Below are 22,414 nucleotides of genomic sequence, written 5' to 3' on the forward strand. Positions count from 1 at the left end.
TTTATTAATTAAATTAATCTAATCAATTAACTAAAAATTAATTTAATTAATCTAATTCATTTAATTAAGCCAAAAAACAATTTAATCCAATTGTTTAATCCTAAATTAATTTAAAACCAACTTGGTATTATTATTCAAATTAATTTAATTAAAAAATAATTAATCAGAATTAATTGATTCCAACTTAATCAATTTAAAATTCAATAAGTTTAAGACTTACTAATTGAAGTTAATAATTCTAACTAAGTAAATTCGCAATATACTTAATTAAACAAATTTAATTTATTATAGTAACTTAAAACTTAATTAACCTAAAATTAATTAATTTAATTATTTAAATATGGAAATCAATTTAACCTAAAAATTAATCTAAAACTAATTTAAACTCAAACTTAATAAACTTAAAATTAACCTAAATCCAAATCAAATTAATTCAAAATCATCTCACAAAGAACTCATAGGATTAACATGTTTGATAATATAGAATGAGTAAGATGGAAAATAACCCTCTTTTAAAATGTCAATTCTAAGTTGGATCCAAATCAAATATTTTATATGTAGGGACAAAGATTTGGATCAATGGATATTGAATACTGGGTGCTTCAGATACATGACCAGACTAAAATTTAGTAAATTGAAACTCAAAAATCTAAGATCAATAACATTCAGAAACAATGGAAAACTTAGCATAACAGGTAATATTGAATTAAGTTCCAATTTCATTATTCGTAAAGTTATGATAGTTGATAAATTTAAGTTTAACTTGCTTAGCATTAGTCAATTGTGTGACTCTGGTTACTCAGTAACCTTTTCACATTTTGAATGCCTAATTAAAAATATTAAAAGCCAGAAATAACATTTTAAGAGAATTAGGAGAAATAACATCTACACAATTAATCTACCAAGCTCCCTACTTAAGTGTCTACTGACAGAGCAAGAGGAAACTAAGTTGTGGCATGGGAAACTGGGTCACACTCACTTAAGACTCATTTCAAAAATGAGACAAAATGGCATAGTTTTTACCAAAATTAAAAAACTTAAAAAATATATCTGCTTGTCAACAAGGAAAACAGACTAAATCAAATCATAAGTTAACTAACCTAAACCGAACCAACACAACACTTGAACTCCTATACATAGATTTATTTGATTTTCACGGGGCTAAGTCATTAAGCGAAAACTAATAATGCTTAGTAATAATTGATGATTATTCAAGATTTATTTGGGTAAAAATTTTAGAACTAAAGATGAAACATTTGGAAATTTATTAATCTATGTAAGTTAATAGAAAATGAAAAAGATATAAAAATTAAAAGAATACGAAGTGATCACGGAGGAGAATTTAAAAATCATAGGTTTATAGAATTTTGCCTAAGTAACAATTACCACCATGAATTTGTATGCCTATAACTCCTCGGCAAAATGAAATAGTAGAAAGAAAAAAACAAAACATTACAAGAAGCTAAGGGAACCATATTAAATGAATACAACCTATCTAATCAATTTTTGGGCTGAAGTAATAAGTTCTAATTAATAAACTTTATAATAAAATCCCTTATGAAATCTATTATAACAAAATACCCAACTTAAATCACCTAAGAGTATTTGCATGCAAAGTACACATACTGAATACTAAAGATTACAACAACATCAACCAAGTCTTTTCCCACTATGTGGGGTATACTGAATACTAAAGATTACTTAGAAAAATTTACATCTAAATCAACAAATGGTATATTTCTAGGTTACTCTACAACTAGTAGAGCATATAGAGTTTATAACAAAAATACTTTAAAAATTGAAGAAACAACCAACATTATATTTGATGAAGAAAATAACTCTATTCAATCTAATCAAATTAATTCAACCAATGCACAAAAAATTAACAATCTAGGAGATGATGAATCTAGACGAATGTGTTGATCCAAATATAAGAACACCTAGATTAAGAACTAACCACCTTGACCAAATTTTGTGTAACCCAAGTCTAGGAGTTTGAACTCGATCCTCATATCGAAACTTAAGTCAAATAGCCTTAATATTAAAAATTAAACCCAAAATCATAGAAGAAGCCTTACCTGACCCTAATTGGATTATAGCAATACAAGAAGAACTGCCCAATTTGAAAGAAATCATGTGTGGGACTTAATTCCTATGCTAAAAGATAAGTCAATCATTGGCATCAAATGGGTTTTAGGAATAAATTAGATGATAAAGGTGAAATGTGAATAAAGCTCGATTAGTAGCTAAGGAATTTAGTCAAGTCGAAGGACTTACTATGACGAAACTTATGCACCTATAGCTAGACTTGAATCCATTAGGATGTTGCTACTTTACGCAACACATAAGGGATTTAAATTATATCAAATGAATATAAAATCCACGTTTCTTAATGGATTCATTAGGGAAGAAGTATACGTGAGTCAGCCATCCAGATTTGAGGATCTAGACTACCCAAACTATGTCTTTAGATTGAAAAAGGCCCTATATGGACAAATTGATTTGCCTAGGGCTTGGTATGAAAAATTGTCAACCTACTTAATATCTAAAGGGTTTAACCAAAGACAAATTGACTCAACTCTATTTGTTAAAACTTAGAAACAGATATTTTTATCGCCCAAATCTATGTAGATGACATAATCTTTGGTTCAACAAACTCAAAATTCTTAAACGAATTCATTACTTGAAAGTGAATTTGAAATGAGTCTAGTTGGAGAATTAAATTTCCTTTTAGGCTTACAAATAGAACAAACCGAAGATGGCAACTATGTTTTTCAAAATAAATATGCTAAGGAACTAGTTAAAAAATTTAGAATGAAAAATTCTAAAAAAATTAATGCACCAATGGCAACAAATGTAAAAATTGATAATAATCTAGAAGGAAAATTAGTTGACTTAAAATATTTTAGAAGTGCAATAGGTAACTATACTTAACTGCAAGTTGACCTAATATTCGATTTACAGTTAGTAAGTGTGTTAGGTATTAAACATGTGCAAAATAATCACACTTAACTATAGTAAAAAAAATACTTAGATATATTAAAGGCACATTAAATGTAAAAATTTGGTACCTTAGAACCATTAGTTTTGACATAGTAGAATACTCTGATCCAGACTATACGGGTTGCAGACTAGATAGAAAAAGTACAAGAGTTGCCAACTTTTGGTCAAAGTCTAGTCAGCTAGTGTAGTAAAAAATAATATTGTGTTGCGTTATCAAAAGCAAAGAATATAATAATGGGGGAATGTGTAACCCAACTATTGTAGATGATGCATACACTAAGGCTGCGTTTGGTTAGGCGTAATGTAATATAGCTTGTAATGTAATCGAATTTGTAATGTAATGTAATCTTGATTACATTACTACATTTGGTAATGTAATGTATGTAATATTTGATTACAAGGATGATTACATTCTATTATTTGGTGTCTAATATTTTTTTATAAGAAATGTAATTCGTATTATTATAAAATGACAAAAAAATCCTGCGACCTCTGCCAAAGGCGACGACCAAAGGCGACGACCAATGGCGATTGCTGCTACACCTCTGCCAGAGCCGAGGGTGAAGGCCGATGGTGGCGGCACTAGCGGCAGCGAAATCGATGGCAGACGGCAGCCAGCGACCGGCGGTGGCCTACGGCGGAAGCGACATTGGTGACCGATAGATACCAAAATTAGACTAGGAGTATATTTGGCATTTAAATTTTAATTAAACGGTGACCTCATAATGTAATCGGATTACATGGTGTTGGTCTTGTAATCCAAATTACAAAACTTTGTTACCTTTTGAAATCCAAATTACATTACATTACAACTTTAAAACTGTACCAAACAAAGTAATCAATACTGTAATATAATCTTGAATACATTACAAGGCAGATTTACAATTAGAATAAAAAACACTAAGTATTAATTGATAATATAAGTTCAATTAATTTAACAAAAAATCCAATACATCACTCAATAACCAAACATACAGAGGCAAAACCAAAGTTTAAAATCTCGACCGTGGCAAAGTTTCGGTCCAAGACCGGAACGATATGATTTCAGTATCGTATGATGCAGTGCTGATACAATTTCAGTATTTTTTTATTTATATATAGTAATTATTAGAAAAATATATTTATTGTGTATAATTTAAAAATAAGTTTTATATTGATTTTATATAAGTTCTCCATTATTGAACAATTTAATATTATTAAAAAAATTAAATATAATTTTCCTTAAAGAAAATGATTTATCAATAGCTCAAATTAAAATTAATAAATCATAATATATTATCTTCCTAATAAGGGGTGTGAATAAAATGGAATCATTAGTTCTTATAACATTTTATTTAGGTCAACTCTATAGTTCTTTAACGTCTAAATTAAATAATCATAATTAAATAAATTAAGACAAATATACTATTTTATATATAATAATTATATAAATTAACTATTTATTCATTTAATTAATTATTAATTTAAATAATATATATTTAAAATAGTAAAAAAATATTAGAATATCAATTAAACATTAAAATAGCAAAAAAGTACAAAATAATTTTTAAAAATATCAAATATAAATAGAATTTTTTGAAACTTTTAAATAAAATTTAAAAAATAAAAACAATTTCAAAATATAATTAATAAAATTTATTATTATTTTAAAATTTTTAAATATATTTTTATATTTTATTGTAATAATTAAATTAAGGGTTACGAAAGCTTCTTCAAATTATCACTTAGGAATTGTTTAAATTATTTAAAACTCAATATTAATTTTGCACAGGAACCCCAAACACGTACCCGTGGCGCTCAGGGTGCCCACGTCGCCCGCGTCGCCCCACGGCGCCAAAAGGACGCTTCTAGCGCCTTCAACGACGCCAGAAGGCCGCCAGAAGAGTCTGGCGATGGTAGAAGCATTCGGAGATGCCTCCAGGACACGTGACAGCTCAAAACTGCCACGCTTGTAATGTCGATTTCGCTCCCCAAGCGGAAGGGTAAAAACCATCCATCCCGCCTAGCACATAACAAAATTTCAATCGCTGGGTAAAACACCATTTTGTTAGAGACCATGTTGCTAGGGGTGACATTGTACTTAATTATACTGAGTTTAACTCAAACCTAATTGACATCTTCACTAAACCCTTACCTGAAGCTGAGTTTAGAACACTCAGAAGACATAGGAATATGTTCAATATAATAGGATCTTTATAAATTGTTAGTCTTATTTATGTTTTTTTTATTTTTTCAAATCTAGATTATTTTTCAAAACTTATGTTTTTCAAAATTAGTGTTTTCCAAAACTTGTTAACCGAGTCTTACCATAGAAAGCATGAACTTATAGATTTAGACAGTTAGCATCTCACAAGCATATTAGGATACCTTGCTTGTGAACTAAGCCACTTAGAATGGTGTGGGATGCTTAGGGTCAAGCCTAAGTTTCAGATGCTTATATAGTACACCATCATAAATCTAGACTAAAAATACAAATTCAAATGATCCTTCATAGTCAACTATTAGCTAAAAACTAACACTTGACTAACTTAGTGAAAACTACTATCTTCTGATAGACAACTAGTAACACAAGTTAGGCTAGTTAATAAGAACAATTTAATAGATGATTTATTATATTTTAAAAAATCATGCTTGGACTCCAGGATTTATTAGCTTGTTTTGCTAAACATTTAATATTTTTCAAGTTTCAAATTCCTGTCAAAATTAAAATAAAAGGATTAGTTTTCAATACTTATTTTTCTCAAATTTTAAAAAAAAAAAATCCTCTTTTCTTTTTCAATTTTTTTCCCTTCTTTAGAGGTTTTTTTAAAATTTCTTGGAAACTTTTTGTCTAATCGTTTTCAAAACTCCATGTTTTTTTCCAAACTTTATTCTTCCTCAAATTTTTCAAAAGAAATTTTCCAATTTAAAAAAAAAAAACAAAATTTCAATTTCAAAAATTCTTGTTAAGTTTTTAAAAAAAAATTTTCTTGAATCTTGGTCTTTCAAATTAAAAAAATAAAATTCAAGGACACTTTTTAACTTGTTTTACCTTTTCTTCTTCTTCAAAATTTTTTTTTTTTATAGATGTCAAAGGCAAAGAAGATAGGAAGATTAAAAGTTAAGTGTTAAACCCCTGTTTTTATTAAAATCCCTGTTTTAACCTCTCTCTTGTTTTTATACTTGTTTTTATAAACCGGAAGTTCTTTTTAAAATCTTAATTTTCAAAAATTCTTAACTTTAGGGGGAGAGACTAAAGGGTAGCACAATTAAAGATTATTTTAAAAAAAAATCTCATAAATTGTTATGTTTACTTAACTTTGAACCAAGATTATCATAATAAAAAAGTGGGAGATTGTTTGTGCAAGGAGCACCAAATAATTGAACCTAATTTTGATATTGGCAAAGGTTTAATGTTAAGCTATGTTGCAATCCAACAAGCTTGAATAAGTGTGCAAGTAGCTCAACAAAGGAAGACCTAGTAGGTCAAGTTGACTGAATAATAGGCAAAGAAAAGCCCTAATAGGTCAGCTGCTGGACCAGATACTAAGTAGAAGACTTGACAAATCGAGGACACCAAGCAAGAAGTCTAGATGGGTCAATGGTAAGTTGATGGGTCAATGAGATGCTGAGCAAGAAGTCCAAACACATGACCGAATGTTTGGCTAGTCAAGTAAATTCTCCTGAGCGGAGAGGGTAAGGACGCATTCTCGTTAAAGGAATAGTAGGTGTCGATCTTACTAAAGGGTTTCACTGGAAATCCTAAGTCAAGATCGGGATAATAGGAACGGTCCAAACTTACTACTTTTCATATTATTGTGCTAATATTGTGATGCAGGGATTGAAACTTAAAAGTTGATGGAATCAGTGGACTCCAAGCGCCCGGAAGAGATTCATGCAACCGGAGGTCCGGACGCCCTTGGTGGATCCAGGCACTCCCTACGTCCAGATAAGGTGGTGCGCCCTAGTTGGGTGTTGCATGCCAACTTCCAGGCACCCAGGAGGGATCTAGACACCCGAGAAGGGATAATGTCGATGCAGAAAAGGTCGGATAAAGCTTCGTCTAGATTATGCCATAACAATAGTTCAAGCCCCCAGAAGGGATCCTAGCACTAGGAAGGGATCCAAGCACCTGGAGATGAGCAGTCACTAAAGGCTTGATCGAATAGGCCTTGTTGGGGCACCCTAAGCAAATCCAAGCGCCTGGAGTACTTATAAAAGACCCCGAACAGCAACTTCGAATCATCATTATCTACCCATTCTTCAAGTGATCCACACTCAGAAACGTTGTTACAATGCCGAAACGCCACTCAACAACAATGCTTTACTTTGATTTTAAATTGTCGGTAAAAGTTGTGTTTTACTTATGTCTTTCGAACTCGATTCTGAAAGGGGACGGTAAGGACGGTAAGGCTTTTGTAAAGATGAGTCTCTTTCTCGTTGTGAGAAAGAGACTAATAGTGAATTGTTCATCGTAAGCGATCAACGATCACGGGCCTTGGCAGTCACTCGGTTGTGAACCAAGTAAAAACAAAGTTATTTTTGTGTGCTTGCTTTATTTCTGCTGCTATCTTTTAAATGAGTTTTTGAAGAACGGGAGTATTCACCACCCCTAGTGCTTTCTCGATCCTACACTATTTAAACAGATAGAGGACTTGATTGTGAATCTTGGACTTAATGGAAGGGTGCATGGTTCTACCTAAGGTCCAAGGGCATATTTGGGTTAGTAAATGAACTAGTTCTAAACTTTAGGGAACTAGTTCTAAACTTTAGGGACCTAGTTGTATATATTTGAAGGCTTAATCATTGTAACTTAGAAAGTTTGTTGAGTATAGTTTCAGGTTAATGTGCATTCTATAAATTGTATGGTGGAAGTATTATTCTTTGTTGAATGTTATTTTGTTTACTCGTCAGGCAATTGTCTAGGTACTATATAATGTATTGGTGGCTTGGAAAATATAAAATAGAGGTGGATTATACTGTAATCATATTCAAGTGGTAGATGGGTTGGTATTTGCGTTGATATGGTTGTACATTTGGTGGTAGGTGTAGATATTGATGCATATCTAATAATGCATATATTTACTCATCAAATTGTCACAATTCCTCGTTAGCACATCTTCCTAATGCTCACATTGGTACAATCTCTGTGAGTATAGGAGTCACTCTTTATTTGCTGATGCAATTTTGATGGGTTAGTCATCCTCACCATGGTCTTCAAGTCACGTTTGCCCAAATATCTAAGATTGGCTAGAGGAATCTTCTCTCTCCATTGAGCTGAAACGTATCACTAGTAAAACTTAATCAATTAATTCATATTTTATTTATTTACATTTTTTGAGATAGTGCCCGTAATATTTTATTATTTCATTTCCATCATGGTTTTGTAATTTGTATATAAAAATTTCTCATTTTATCATGGTGATGTCTAGATTAATTGTTATTTTCCCTATTAAGCAATGTTTTGCCTAGAAAGTTTGGTCCATCAAAGTGTAAGACAAAAATCATTATATCTTATCATAGAGGTTTATTATTGTAACATATTTTCTTCTAATGTTCGTCAGTTCAACACATGGTGTGACTTAATATTCTAATCCAGGATTTTGGTGATTTTCTTGTTATAATAAAGGATTTATTTATTGTATATTTGAAGTTATTTTTTCTGGATTTTTGCACCATCTATACAGTCAGAATTTTGTAAATTAGTCACTTGAAAATTTTCATAATTAGGCATTCCAGACCTGATGATGAGGAAGATTTTACAAATTTCTCAAGCTATTCCCATGGAAATTTATGGGAATATGGTTTTCTGAAAAGTCATCATTTATGTTTTCTTATTGTTGTTTGGATATCATATGAAATTTACACCAATGGATTTCTTCTTTTTACATTGATTTGTTGAGCTTGTAAGTTTGTGGCTTCTATCTAATGTTTAGAGAACTTATGTGCTTTTGCAGTGTCATGGAATTGACATAGTAAAAGATGTAGTTAATTGACATGCCACTGAGGGACCCCTGCTCATATCAGATCAGGAATGTGGCACTGAGTTGAATGTCCTTTCAAGCAATATTAATCATGTCTTCTCGTTTACATGTGTAGAATTGCAGATTTACAAATTTTCTCATTCATGTTTTTAGAAGGAAAAAACATCAATTATTTAAGGCATGATAATAATTAAGAAATCCTACTTAGCTCATCTATCCCAAGAGAGAAAAATAAGGACACACACAAACTTAAAATAGTAACTCAATAATCAATTCATCATGGAAAAGAAATGTGAAAAGAACATGTTTTAGAAGAAACTGAGATCCTTCAAAACCACATCCAAGTTGTTAGTATATTCCAAATCACAAAGGAGAAGAAAGTATGAAGGGAAGATGCAAACCAAAGATACCTTTTCATCCTTGTCAAATCCAGAAGCAAGAATTTTGACCCCATCCATGGAAAGGCAACAGGTGTAACCTTGTTTGGGCAAATTCCTATATTCTTTGGCACAGGATAGAATGCATTGTGGTCCTGCCAAAACCATCAGAATGATAGCAGGGTTAGAATTGTATTATCAGTCTCAATGGAGATGAATAAAAATTTCCTAACCACTAAAATTATTTGGGACTTACGAGGATAATAATGGTTATTTAAACATTTAAAGGAAAAGAAAAGTGGTTAGGAATTACCCCATTTCTGTCTAAATTGTGGAGTAACTATGCCTTTACATGTGGTATTTCCTTAGTGGTTCTCTCCTGTGCAGCACGGACACTTGTAGTTTTTTTTTTCTCCAAGTGTCGGACACAAACACGACACAGACACGACACGCAAATACACGTGTCGGATACGGCAAAATCCGTGTCATTGACTTTTTTAAAGTTTGACCAGTCGGATACGGTTAGGATAAGGCTAAGACACGAATGGGACACATTTCTGGATATGTTTGGGCTCAAATGTAGAAAATTAAAGGTTACAAGGCTTAAATTGAAAAATAATAAATTTCTAAGGATTGATTAATAAATAAATTAAAATGAATTTGGCATAACAAAATCCTAAATTCCTGTCTTCGGTCTTTTGTTGCTCCCGATTATTTCCTCCCTGCTCTCGCCACTGCAAACCTCGCCACTGCTCACTGTTGCAAACCTCGCCACTACTCTGCTCTCACCGCTGCTCTGCTCCCCTCGCCTGCTGTTCTGCTCGCCTCACCACTACTCGCCATCGCCCTCTAGTTTATGGCGAGTTTACCTTTCTGTTTTTGTAGTTCTTTTTTTTTCAAAAGAAAGAAAAACGAAAATGCAAAAACAAATTCAGAACAGTGATTTCAGAAGAAAAAACAGAAAGGTAAACTTGCTTGCTGTTCTGCTCGCCTCACCACTACTCGCCGCCGCCCTCTAGTTTCTAGCAAGTTTACCTTTCTGTTTTTTCTTCTGAAATCACTGTTCTGAATTGGTTTTTGCATTTTTGTTTTTCTTTCTTTTGAAAAAAAAAGAACTGCACATCCACAAGACCTTTCTCATAGCAGTTATAACACTGCACATTTTGGTTTGGGCTTCCTGTGCAGTGTGCAGACAGTGCAATGGTCAATGGAACAATACTTTTTTAATTTGTTACACCAAAAGAAAAATATTGTACAGTAGTGAGTAGAATGTTAGAAAGTCTATTGATCAATATGTTTATATTATTTTCAGCTTATTTGCCATGAAAAGTTTTCAAAATGAGAGTGGACAGGAGGATATTGATGATTATTCTCCTTTGTGGAAATTTGTAACCAAGGTGGAAAAGGCAGGAGGAGGAAATGTCACTTGGTCATGCAATATATATACTAAAGCGTACAAAGGATCATATTCGAGGGTGAAAGCACACTTGTTAAAACAAAAAGGGGCTAGAATTGCTGGTTGTGCGGCTGTTACAATGGATCAAATGAAGCGTATGCAACAACTTATGGATGATGAAGAATTGAGAAAGAAGAATTCTAAACCGAAAGAAGTTTCGTTGCCTTCGTCATCTGCATCATCAAACATGGCTTCAAAATCATCATTTAATGGTCCTATGCAAAATGATGATCCAACTCTAACAAAGAAGAGGAAAAGACAACTTGGCCCTCTTTAAAAAGCTTTTAACTTGAATGCTAGAGATGAGCTCCACTCTGAAATTGCGAGGCTCTTTTACACCGGGGGATTATCTTTCCATATTGCTAGGAATCCTCATTATGTTCGTGCTTTAAGTTTGGCTACTCAACGAACAATTCCAGGTTATCTTCCACCTGGATACAATTTATTGAGAACTTCACTTCTTCAAAAAGAAAAAGCTCATATTGAAAAGTTGTTGGAGCCAAAAAAAAACTGCTTGGAAACAAAAGGGGATTAGTATTTGTAGTGATGGGTAGTCGAATGTGCAAAAAAGACCGCTAATTAATATCATAGTCGTGTGTGAAAGTGGTCCTATGTTTTTGAAGGCGATAAATTGTGAAGGCGAGCACAAGGATAAAATTTTCATCTCTAAGTTGTTCATTAATGCTATAAATGAAGTGGAACATTAGAATGTTGTCCAAGTGGTCACTGATAATGCTCTTGTTTGCAAAGTTGCTAGGTTACTCGTTGAGGCAAAGTATCCACACATATTTTGGACTCCTTGTGTTGTGCACACATTGAATCTTGCTTTGAAGAATATTTGTGCACCGACTGACTCTCTACAAAACAAAAAAGCCTTTGATGAGTACAAGTGGATAGCAGAAGTAGCAAATGATGCTTCAATGATCAAGAATTTTATCCTGAATCACAATATGAGATTATCGATGTTCAACGATAACTCAAACTTGAAGATGCTATCACTTGCGGATACTCGATTTGCTTCCACGATCATTATGCTTAAAAGGTTCAGACAAATCAAGAAATGTCTTGAAAACATGGTGATTAGTGAAAGATGGGATGTGTACAATGAGGATGATGTAGTGAAGGCCAGAGTAGTGAAGTACAAGATATTGGATGATCAATTTTGGGAAAAGATTGATTATATACTTGCTTTCACAAGTCCAATTTATGAGATGCTAAGGAAAGCAGACGCTGATCAACCTTGTGTTCATTTAGTCTATGAGTGGTGGGATGAAATGATAAATAAATTGAGAGTTTCTATCTCAAAGGGGGCTCATAGTGAAGATTCAAAGTTTTATGAGGTTGTTCATAATATTCTGGTGAAGCGATGGAATAAAAGCAATACACCTCTACATTGTTTGGCGCATTCTTTGAATTCAAGGTAAAGCTCTAAAAAATTTTACTTTCTAAGTTTTAGCAAATTAGAAATATTAGTTTACGAATGATGTTAAACTAATAAACTATCAATCTTTTTATATAGGTATTATAGCCATGAGTGGCTCCAAGAATCTCCCAATAGTCTTCCTCCTCATAGGGCCATCGAAGTTTCAAGGGAAAGGAAAAAGTGCATTGAAAGATATTACTCCAATTCATCCGAACGAAGAAGTGTCAATGAGGAGTTTGCCTCTTTTTCAGTTGCCATTGATGATTTTTCTGATAATGATGCAATGTGTGATCAGGGTTTGATGTCTCCAACTAAGTGGTGGGTTTATCCATGGTGCTTCTGCACCAACTCTTCAAAATTTAGCTTTAAAACTACTTGGACAACCATCTTCTTCTTCTTGTTGTGAGAGAAATTAGAGCACCTACAGTTTCATACACTCATTGAAGAGGAACAAGATAACACCACAAAGAACGAAAGATTTGGTAGATGTTCACTATAATCTTCGTCTTTTATCTAGGCGGAGTTCACATTATAGTGAAGGAGAAAGTAAGATGTGGGATGTTGGAGCAAATGGATTTGATTCCATGGACATGGAGGGTGCTGCTATCCTTGAAATTGTCAATTTATTTCTTGATGAACCTAAGTTGGAGTCAGTCTTATTTACTGACGAAGACGGTGTTGGTGATGAGACAGATATGAATGTTTGATTTTTTTTACTTGTTTAAGATGGATTTGGTGTTTTATATTTTGTTATGTTTACTTTTTGTTTGTAATGGATATTATGATTAATGTAATATGGTTTTCTATTTTATATATATATAATCGTCGTATCCTAGCCGTATCGTGTCTTAAATTTTCAAAAAATTCCGTATCACCGTATCCGTGTCGTGTCCGATACGATACCCGTACCCGTATTCATGCTACATAGGTTCTCTCAAATCCTTGGTTTGAATTTCACATTTCTGGATATAAAAAGAAGTATAAATATATTCATGTGCCAAGTATTCACTAATTGGTATTGTCTTTAGCAATGTACTAGAACAAATCAATTTTTTTTAGTCTGCATGTTCTGCTGAATCTTCATTGTTTTCTATGCCCAAAAGGAAAATCAAGAATAAGATTAAAAAAATATTAGTTAATACTTAAAGGCAACATGGTATATTACTTTGAATAGCCCCAATAGCCTGAGAAACAAGTTTATATATGTAGAAACCAAAAGGTGAAACATGTTCCCCAAATTTCAGCCATTCTGGATCTTGAACATAACTGTTGTATCTAAAGATGTCGCCACTCAACAGCCAATTCTGTATAAAAGCATCATAGAACAACAAGAATAAACCATGTGATTCATGACAGTATTATCTTACCACACTTTAGCTAGCAAGTTTAATCAACTACATAAAGAGAAAAAAGGAGAAAACAATTCAACCGTCTATACTTGCTCATTTTAACCTTCTTCAGGCACTCAGTTTAATCTTGGTCCACCCAAGATAAATCGGATTGATCAAAAAAAAAAAATGCAACAGGTTGCCGGTCATTGTTTTCTAGTCATGCCTCTAATGTAAAATCTTCATATACAGTGTTTACTTGAAGGGGAGGAAGTAAGACCGAGAGGATATAGTTTAAGGGGAAAAAACAAATGAATTATGTTAGCATACGTTCACTCTATTTTAGTCATCTTGTTGGCTTGGACGGATCCAAAAAGAAAGAAACAGCATCACTTAAATAAAGAAATCTAATGTAACTAAATTTCTATCCCTCTTTACTTACTTCTACGTAATAAGAGAAACTCATTACTTTTTCAACTTTTACCTCTTCTCCTTTCTTTATCATATTGTTTCTGTGAACACAGTATTAAAGATATGACAATTTCTGAGTACTAATTCAAAGTAATTGACCATCAATTCACAAAACAAGGCACTTTATCGGTAGGAAAACAAATGAGTTAAATTCTACAATTTTAGGGGGGAATTTTCCGATTGCAGGAGGAGGCATTCCTTACTTTCTTGGCGATCTTAGGGGGATTAAACATCCAAAAACACAAACCAGGGCACGAAATAAAACGACTAACTGAAACAAAAAAATTGTTAGAGAGGGAGGTACCGAGCAGATTGCAACCCTTGGCGCGGAGATTCTCGAACTTCTCCTGCAATCAAGAGGGAAAGGATTAATACACATTGGGAGTAGCATAAACAGAAGACGAAGGGTAGAAGGGGCGAAGACTGACATGGTTAGAGGAGGCTATGACGTGGTAGTCGTTGGCGGCGGTGCGGGAGGGGTCGCTGCAGAGGAAGACGGTAGCGCCATTGAGCTTGAGGGCGTCGTGCAGGGCATCGAACACATCCGGGGGGACGAGGCTTCGAGAAAGGAAGACGTTCGCCCCAGCAAAGGTCGTCCCTCTCCTCGCCGTCGCCATCTCTACGGCCGCCTCTCACCTCTAGTGTGCCCTCTTTTCATTTTAGTAAGGTGCACCTGAGCGGGAAGGCAATCGGGTCAGTGGTTTAACCCGTTAAACTCGAACTGCTTATGCCTCTTTATAAATGAAAGAATGAATGAGATAGAGAAACTCGTGATAAAAAAAAAAAAAAATCACTTACTATTAACAGCTCATTTTCTTATTCACTAATGGAACAAAATTTCTATGGTAATTTCGTGAAGGCCGTCCTAGGATCCTTCAAGGCAGTGTCTTCCCTCGTAGTTCGATGATGGTACTAATGATTAGTAAATGTTCATAATTTATTTTTCCGATATTAATCTAGAGATAGATTGTCGAGGTGCTAGAGTGAATAAATCATCTTTGCCACTGATCTAGTGGTAAGGTAGGGTCCGAGTGACAGAAGGTCAAAGTGGACAACGTTAGGCGGACGTCTGTGTTGGTGCCTTTAGCACTAACGGTCTAACTCAAGTTTTGATGAATGACAAAATAGGTTAAGTTAGTTTCGTTGTTATCTAATACTCTGACCGAGTGTGCAGGAGAAGTCCAGACATGTCGACGAGCTGACCTGATGTCTGGCACGAAGCTCAGCTAGGTCCACGGGTCGACCGGATAGCTGGCACGAAGTCCAAACAGGTCGACGGCCTGACCGGACGTTTGGCACGAAGTCCAGCTAGGTCCACGGGCTGACCGGATAGCTGGCGCAAAGTCCAGACGGGTCAAAGGGCTGACCGGACGTCTGGCAGGTAAGTGGAGGTAAGTCACTAGAGGGGAGTGACTGTGAGGACGCATTCCCGGAAAGGGAACTTAGGCGTCGACTCGACTTAGACCCATTTCGGAACTCTAAGTCGAGATCTTGACTAGATTCCGGTCTCGGTGAGACGGAATCTAATTAATATTCTGTTTAATTATATTCTGTTCTAATTCTGTTTTGCAGGAGACTAATATTTTTGTGCAGGGTTAGAACCGACTGGGATCGGTTGACCAAACGTTTGGATCGGTTGACCAAACCCCCAAGCAGCAGTAGAGCAGAGCTCCAGTGGATGAACCGGGTTCGACCAGGGGATCGGTCGACCAAACGTGGTTATCGGTCAACTGAACCGAGGATGAGCGTCGACTGGATCAGACCGGGTGGACTGGGTCAGAGGAGCGGATCAGTCGACCGAACGTGGTTATCGATCGACCGAACCAGGGATAGAAGTTGACCAAATCGAAGCGGAGCGAGCAGATCGGATGAGGTGGAAGTCATCTGATCGGTCAACCGAACCGGGGATCGATCGACCGATCCGCTTCGGGTCAACACAGATCCCGATCTTCGAGGATCTGGATCAGTATTGCAGAGGCTATAAAAGGAGCCTCGAGGTGCAGCTTCAAAACATAACTTGAACAGATTAATCGGTGCGCTTGTACGCTGCTCACACTTCAACTACGCTCTGTCACTCCGACGAACCAAAGCTTCAAAAGTTTTGTGTTTCCTTTTCATTGGTATACTTTACTGTTTTCTAATTGTACTTCATCTTTGTAATCATTTATGAATTGATAGTGATTGCCCATCGGAAGCACCCTTGTGTGCGGGCCTTGGAGTAGGAGTCGCCAAAGGCTCCGAACCAAGTAAAAATCTTGGTGTCTTTTTTCTTGTGTTATTTATTCTTTTTCCGCTACATACTCTTTCAAAATTTCTAAATCGTTATTCACCCCCCCCTAGCGAAACTCTACGATCCAACAGTCTGATCAGGTGAATTACCTCCGTGGTCAACAGGAAGAGTAGACGATTTGACACTTCGACATCTCGATCAGACACCGAGCTCCCGACGCTCATGAAGCTCAACCAGGGAGGCACGAAGGCCGAGCGTCACGAAGGTCGAGCGTTCATCCCGCTCGGGCAAATAGTGAAATGCAGCCTCGACCTGGTAGACAGGGCTCTCTCGCCCGATGGGGGGAGCCAACCAATAGGACATTGGTCGAGCGGACGCTCGCCCTGGCTGTTGCATCACCCGGACGGCAGACTGGTTGAGCGGCTCTCCCGCTCGGGACGCTCGGCACGGGTATTGCATCACCCGGACGACAGACTGGCCAAGCGGCCCTCCCGCTCGTCCCAATAACAGACAAAAGAGTAGTTGACAATATTTTCTTAGGGATCAGTGTCATCGACAAGCGACATGGTCGGCGACGTGGTCAGACAGAGGATCGTACGGTGGAAGCTTCCACTGACACGTCAGGGATATGTTCGGGTTGTTAAGGTATGGCGTCAGACACGTTTTTCTGACACGGTCTTTCCAGATATGCTTTGGGAAGCATACACGCTTCGGGAAACGTGCACACTTTGGGAAACGTGCACGCTTCGGGAAGAGTGTATGCGCCTCCCGGGAGCTCTATATAAAATGCTCCAAAGCTTCATCGAAGATATGTTTTTCATCATTGTAGCTACAGTCACGCTGCTACTCCTTTCTTCTCTACTTTATTTGCTTGCCGTCGATAGCTAACTTGAGCGTCGGAGGGTTTTCACCGGAGAACCCCTTCTCAGCTCGACACTAACGACTTTGTGGTTACAGGCTTAACTCGTTGGAGGTCCGCATCACCTTCAATCAATATCCAATTAACATAAACATCATCTTTCCAGTGTCCGTCTACTCGCACTCGGACATGAACAACCACATTAGTAAAGGGCATCTTAAAGTTTCTGAATCCTTAAAAGATGCACCTATGTTTTATTATTTTCAAAAGACACCTTTTATTTTCATTTTAACCCTCCATTGATAGCTTGTCTCATTTCCAAATATCTGATCCACAATTCTAAAAAACTTAATATTTTAATTCGGATGGATGAAATAGCATTTAGTCACGTGATTACCGTAGCTATTCTTGTTTTATATGAAACTATTCCATCCGATAGAATTTCATCAGAGAAAAAATAATGGGGAAGACTAACCCTAAAAGGTAATCTAAAACTTTGGCACCGCTAAAATAAATTTTGAAGACTCGGTGTTCTCCAAAGAAGACTGATCAAGATTTCAACATAATAGCCCATTTGTCATTTTCTCATCGATTCTCTTCCCGATTTTCTTATAATATCGTTCTCGTTTATTTATTTATTGATATTCATTATAATAAAAGAGATAGAGATTGCTTTAGGGTTTTTTTTCACCTATTTCTATGTAGTTGAGGTTTTTTAGAAATCAGTTGACAATATAAATATAATCATCGGATTGTAAATTATTAATTTTCTTATATGAGATATTACATGATGAGCAAAATATATATATATATATATATATATATATATATATATATATATATATATATATATATATATATATATTTTGCTCATCATGTAATATCTCATATATATATATATATATATATATATATGTGTGTGTTTAAAGGTTCATTTCTCCAACTTAGATGTAAAGTAGCTGTATGGTGCTCAACATTATATTCCAACACCACTATAGTGTTGAACTTTCTTCTATGGTGCTAGAATATAAATTCCAACACCACTCTAGTGTTGAATTTTATATTATAAGAAAATTGACATATACGCATAATGTATTTTAATTAGAATGTCAGAATTAGACATGGACATCATAAATATCTTTTACACACTTATTTCCTCCATTACATGTTAACTTTTTAGAAATCTAAGTCTTATAGATCTATCAATGGGTTTCAGTCAAAACTCATTGATGGACTTAGTTAGTTCATATTGGACTCATTCCAACTCTTGTGGGTTTATTGTTGGGTTACTTCGGAGCTAGATGGGGGTGAATAGCTCATCGCGCTTGTTCGCTTGCTTCGTAGATGATGATGTGTAGCGAAATAAACTCGAAGTCAATCTCTCCAATACTAACAAGTAGATTTACTTGGTATCCACTTCAAGAAGAGATAACTAATCCAAGGATCTACACACACGAGCACTCTTCACTAAGAAAGAAACTCCTTCTCGGATACAACCAAAGGTGGAGAAATCTCGTACAAGACTCTCACAATAAGATACAACATACGCAAGAAGTAAATACACAAGAATACAAATAAAACATTCTTCTTGCTTGATCTTGTTGATGTAGATTGCCTCTTGAACCCTGAAAGTGTAGCAACACTTGTCCCCAAGAGCTTCCATGAACTGGCGTGAAGAGATGAGAGCTCAATGAAGAATATCAGGAGAAGCCTGCAGCGAAGAAAGCTCGCCAACAACTTTATACTCTGCACTCCTAGGGCTCTCAATCGATTGGGCCTACTCCCAATCAATTGCCACGTCGGATCAACCCAATCCCAACCGCCCAAAGCTCGCTACTTACGCAATGGTCATATCCCAATCGATCGACTAATCGATTGGGGAGGCTTGAATCGATCAACCGATCGATTTAGAGTGTCTCTGTGCTCTCGCTGGAAACACTCGGAATCGATTGACCGATCGATTCAGGCTTCCTCGCAGCCTCGTGAGAAATCCAACCCCAATTGATCAACTGATCGATATCCAACCACAATCGATCGGTTGATCGATTAGCGGTTCTCAATCGATCGGTTGATCGATTGGTGGTTCTCAATCGATCGGCTGATTGATTGGGAACCTCTATATGCTCACGAGAATGTCTCCTAATCGATCGGCCAATCGATTAGGCCCCTTTTTTTGCAATACTCTCACAATCGATCAATTGATCGATTATACTCTGGTTCAATTGATCTCCTAATCAAATTGGTCAATCCTAACTTGCCTAAATCAAGTATAGGGTTCCCAAACCCAACATTCGATCAACCGTGACCTGTTAGGACTTTCCCGTGCCTAGCATATGGTCAACCCTAACCTAATGGGACTTCGTCACCAAGTGTTCGGTCAATCATTTGACCCACTTGGACTTTTCTTTCCGTGTCAAATGTCCAGTCCTCTATGACCCACTTGGACTTCCAAGTACTAGGTGTCTGGTCACCCTAGATTCACCCACTTGGATTTTCATATTCTGTCAACCTTCCCATTAGACTTCCCAATCAAGTATTCGGTCAACCTTGACCTACTTAACTCTTCTTCACATTAAACTGGTCAACCTTGACCAATCTCCCCAAACAGACAATTACTCCTGCAATCTCCATACATTGTCAAAATAATCTTCATATATTGTCAAATATCGAAATCCGTACATTACAACTCAAGCTTGAGTTAATTTAAGCTTAGTCAACTTGGTCAACCTTGACCTAGGGAAATTGCACCAACATTTATTAGATGCACCGTATTCAAATTTATCCTCCTTTACTATTTTAACACATTCATATTAGTGGTCAAAAGGTTTTGAAATTTCAAAACTCAATGGTGCTGTTCTTCTAATAATAACACCATAGTCGTGTTGATCTTCAAAAACTAACACCACCTTGTGTGAGGAGAATAGAATATTGTGGTGTTGGTTTCGGAAGACTAGCACTACAGTGGTGTTGATCTTTCGAAACTAGCATCATAGTGTTTGTGTCAGTTGACACACAACCATAACTTTATTTACAGGTCTCAATACTAGGATTACACACTAAACATATTTTTTATACCCTCACCTCTTCCATCTAATGACAAAATTTCAAAATTCTAAATACCTTAAATGAGTTTTGGTCAAAACACATTGATAGACCTAGAAATCTCTGATCGGACCCATTCTAAGTCATGTACCCTTCTTCAGTCTCAATCTCACCATGCCCTAAAGTCTCTTATTCAAGTCCTTTATAGTCGGGCACAATATTTTTTAAAAAATTCATTCGGGGATCCATAATATCTTATACAAGGATCAAAACTATATTTATAAATCATCTATATATACCTTAGTCTATGTCATTGTTATGATTGCAATATATTTTTTTTGTGATGACTGTTATGGTCTCCATTGATTCATAATTAGTGGAGAGACAACAAGATACTCAATAGTCCATAAATATAGCCCCAACTTAGGGTTGTAATCGAGTCGAGTCTGTTGATACGGTCTGACCTGGCTGTTGTTTTGATGTTGACACTTATTTAAGTTTGTATCAGATATTAATTAAACTCAGATTGATTACTGATCAATGTTGTTCAGGTGGAAGGGAAAAGTCCAAGTATGGAAACTTGGCACGCGAAGTCAGAGAGGGCTCGGTAGCTCGTTCTCCGGACTAGGTCAGAGAGGGCTCGGTAACTCGTTCTCTGGACCGGACGAAGTCGGAGAGGGCTCGGTAGCTCGTTCTCTGGACTAGGTCAGAGAGGGCTCGGTAGCTCGTTCTCTGGACCGGACAAAGTCGGAGAGGGCTCCGTAGCTCGTTCTCCGGACTAGGTCAGAGAGGGCTCGGTAACTCATTCTCTGGACCGGACGAAGTCGGAGAGGCCTCGGTAGCTCGTTCTCCGGACTAGGTCAGAGAGGGCTCGGTAGCTCGTTCTCTAGACCAGGAAGGCTTTAGGGTTTAGGGCTGGGAAGCTCTAAACCTACCTACATAGGCATTGGATCGGTCTGTTGACCGATCCAGTGATACTATGGATATCTGATCGGTCTGTTGATCGATCCAGTGATACTATGGTTATCTGATCGGTCACCAGACCGATCAGTAACCAATCAGTAACTCACTGGAGAATTACTGATCAGTCTGTAGACCGATCAGTAACCAATCAGCAACATTCTGTGAGATTTACTGATCGGTCTGGAGACCGATCTGGAGGCAATGAAGTTCGGGAGAGAGTATAGGGGATCGGTCTGTGGACCGATCCACCTATAGCCTGATCGGTCCACAGACCGATCAAAGCTCTCCTGGACCGATCAGGTCATAGCATGATCGGTCCAACAAGGTGTGGATCGATCTGTTGACCGATCCACAAAATTGTCTGAAGTTTCTGCTGTTTCTCTGCAACTTCTGATCCATCTGAATTTAACCATCTGTTGTTAGCTTTTTAAGTTGCAGATTGCAGGTATCATGCCAATGCTCAAATTCAAATTAAGCTCCATCAGAAGAATAAGACAAAGGGTTCTTTCTGCCGTGCTTCGCTGCAAATGGTGCAATTGGAGCATCAACGGTTACTGGCTGCGATCAGGCTGTGATCTGGCCGCAATCAGTTGGGAATCAGCTTGACTCTTGCTCATTGGTTCGAGCTCAGAGACCCCAGTGAAGACCATGGGTTCTATTGGCGTGAGTTCAGAGAACCAGAGGAGGAGGAAGAGTGATTGGCGACGTTGTAGCTTGCAGCAGGGATTCGGTGCAGGTTGACAGCAATTCGGGACAGGCTGAACGCAGTGGAAGCAGAGGCATAAGAAGAAGGATGAAGAGAGGTTTGAATAGAGAACTCTCGGTCGATCAAGCAAGGGGGCTGAGCTTTGAGTTCTTGGCTGTGCTTCCTTCTTGTGCTCTGTTTAACTGCTGTCTTCGCGTGGCTGTGAGCGTCTTTCTTCATTCTCTTTTGCCACTGATCTGTAAGTCTTGTGCTTTATTTACATATTTTTCTGAGACTTTGTGGAGAGGTTACTCTACCGAGAAGGAGAAATTTTTAGCCGGTATCTATTCGGGGTGTGATCTACCGAAAGATCAAGGGATCGTCCACCTTACGGACACGCCGAGGAGTAGGGGCAAGTTATCCCCGAACCTCATATATATTGGTGTCAGTGGTGTGTGTCTTTCTTTTCTTTGTATTAGATTTTCATGTGCATATTTCCGCTGCGCTAACGATTTGATTGAAGAATTTAGTTAAGTTTTAGAGGAGGCTATTCACACCCCCCCCTCTCTAGCCATCCGAAGATCTTAACAAGTGGTATCAGAGCAAGGTGCTCT

General features: G+C 36.6%; 1 protein-coding gene across 6 annotated transcripts in view; it reads right to left on the reverse strand.

Annotated features, from left to right (window-relative positions):
* LOC122041020 (DNA topoisomerase 2-binding protein 1-like) overlaps positions 1-14,707 on the reverse strand; it is a 32,862-nt gene extending 18,155 nt beyond the window's left edge. For 3 of the 6 annotated variants that reach the window (XR_006128781.1, XM_042600545.1, XM_042600541.1), the window contains exons 1-3: positions 14,450-14,706; positions 14,326-14,368; positions 9,377-9,498 (exon numbers count right to left, since the gene is read on the reverse strand). Coding sequence is in view for 5 of the 6 variants with exons in the window: in XM_042600545.1 (XP_042456479.1) it covers positions 9,377-9,498; positions 14,326-14,368; positions 14,450-14,638 (354 nt within the window). In the remaining variant the exon portion in view is untranslated. Of the gene's footprint in view, positions 1-9,376; positions 9,499-13,387; positions 13,527-14,325; positions 14,369-14,449 lie in introns of all 6 variants that reach the window. The other 3 variants (XM_042600543.1, XM_042600542.1, XM_042600544.1) reach the window with 2 other exon arrangements.
* Positions 14,708-22,414: the final 7,707 nt, after the last annotated feature.

Source organism: Zingiber officinale, chromosome 2A (genome assembly GCF_018446385.1).
Source record: "Zingiber officinale cultivar Zhangliang chromosome 2A, Zo_v1.1, whole genome shotgun sequence".
Classification (NCBI taxonomy): domain Eukaryota; kingdom Viridiplantae; phylum Streptophyta; class Magnoliopsida; order Zingiberales; family Zingiberaceae; genus Zingiber; species Zingiber officinale.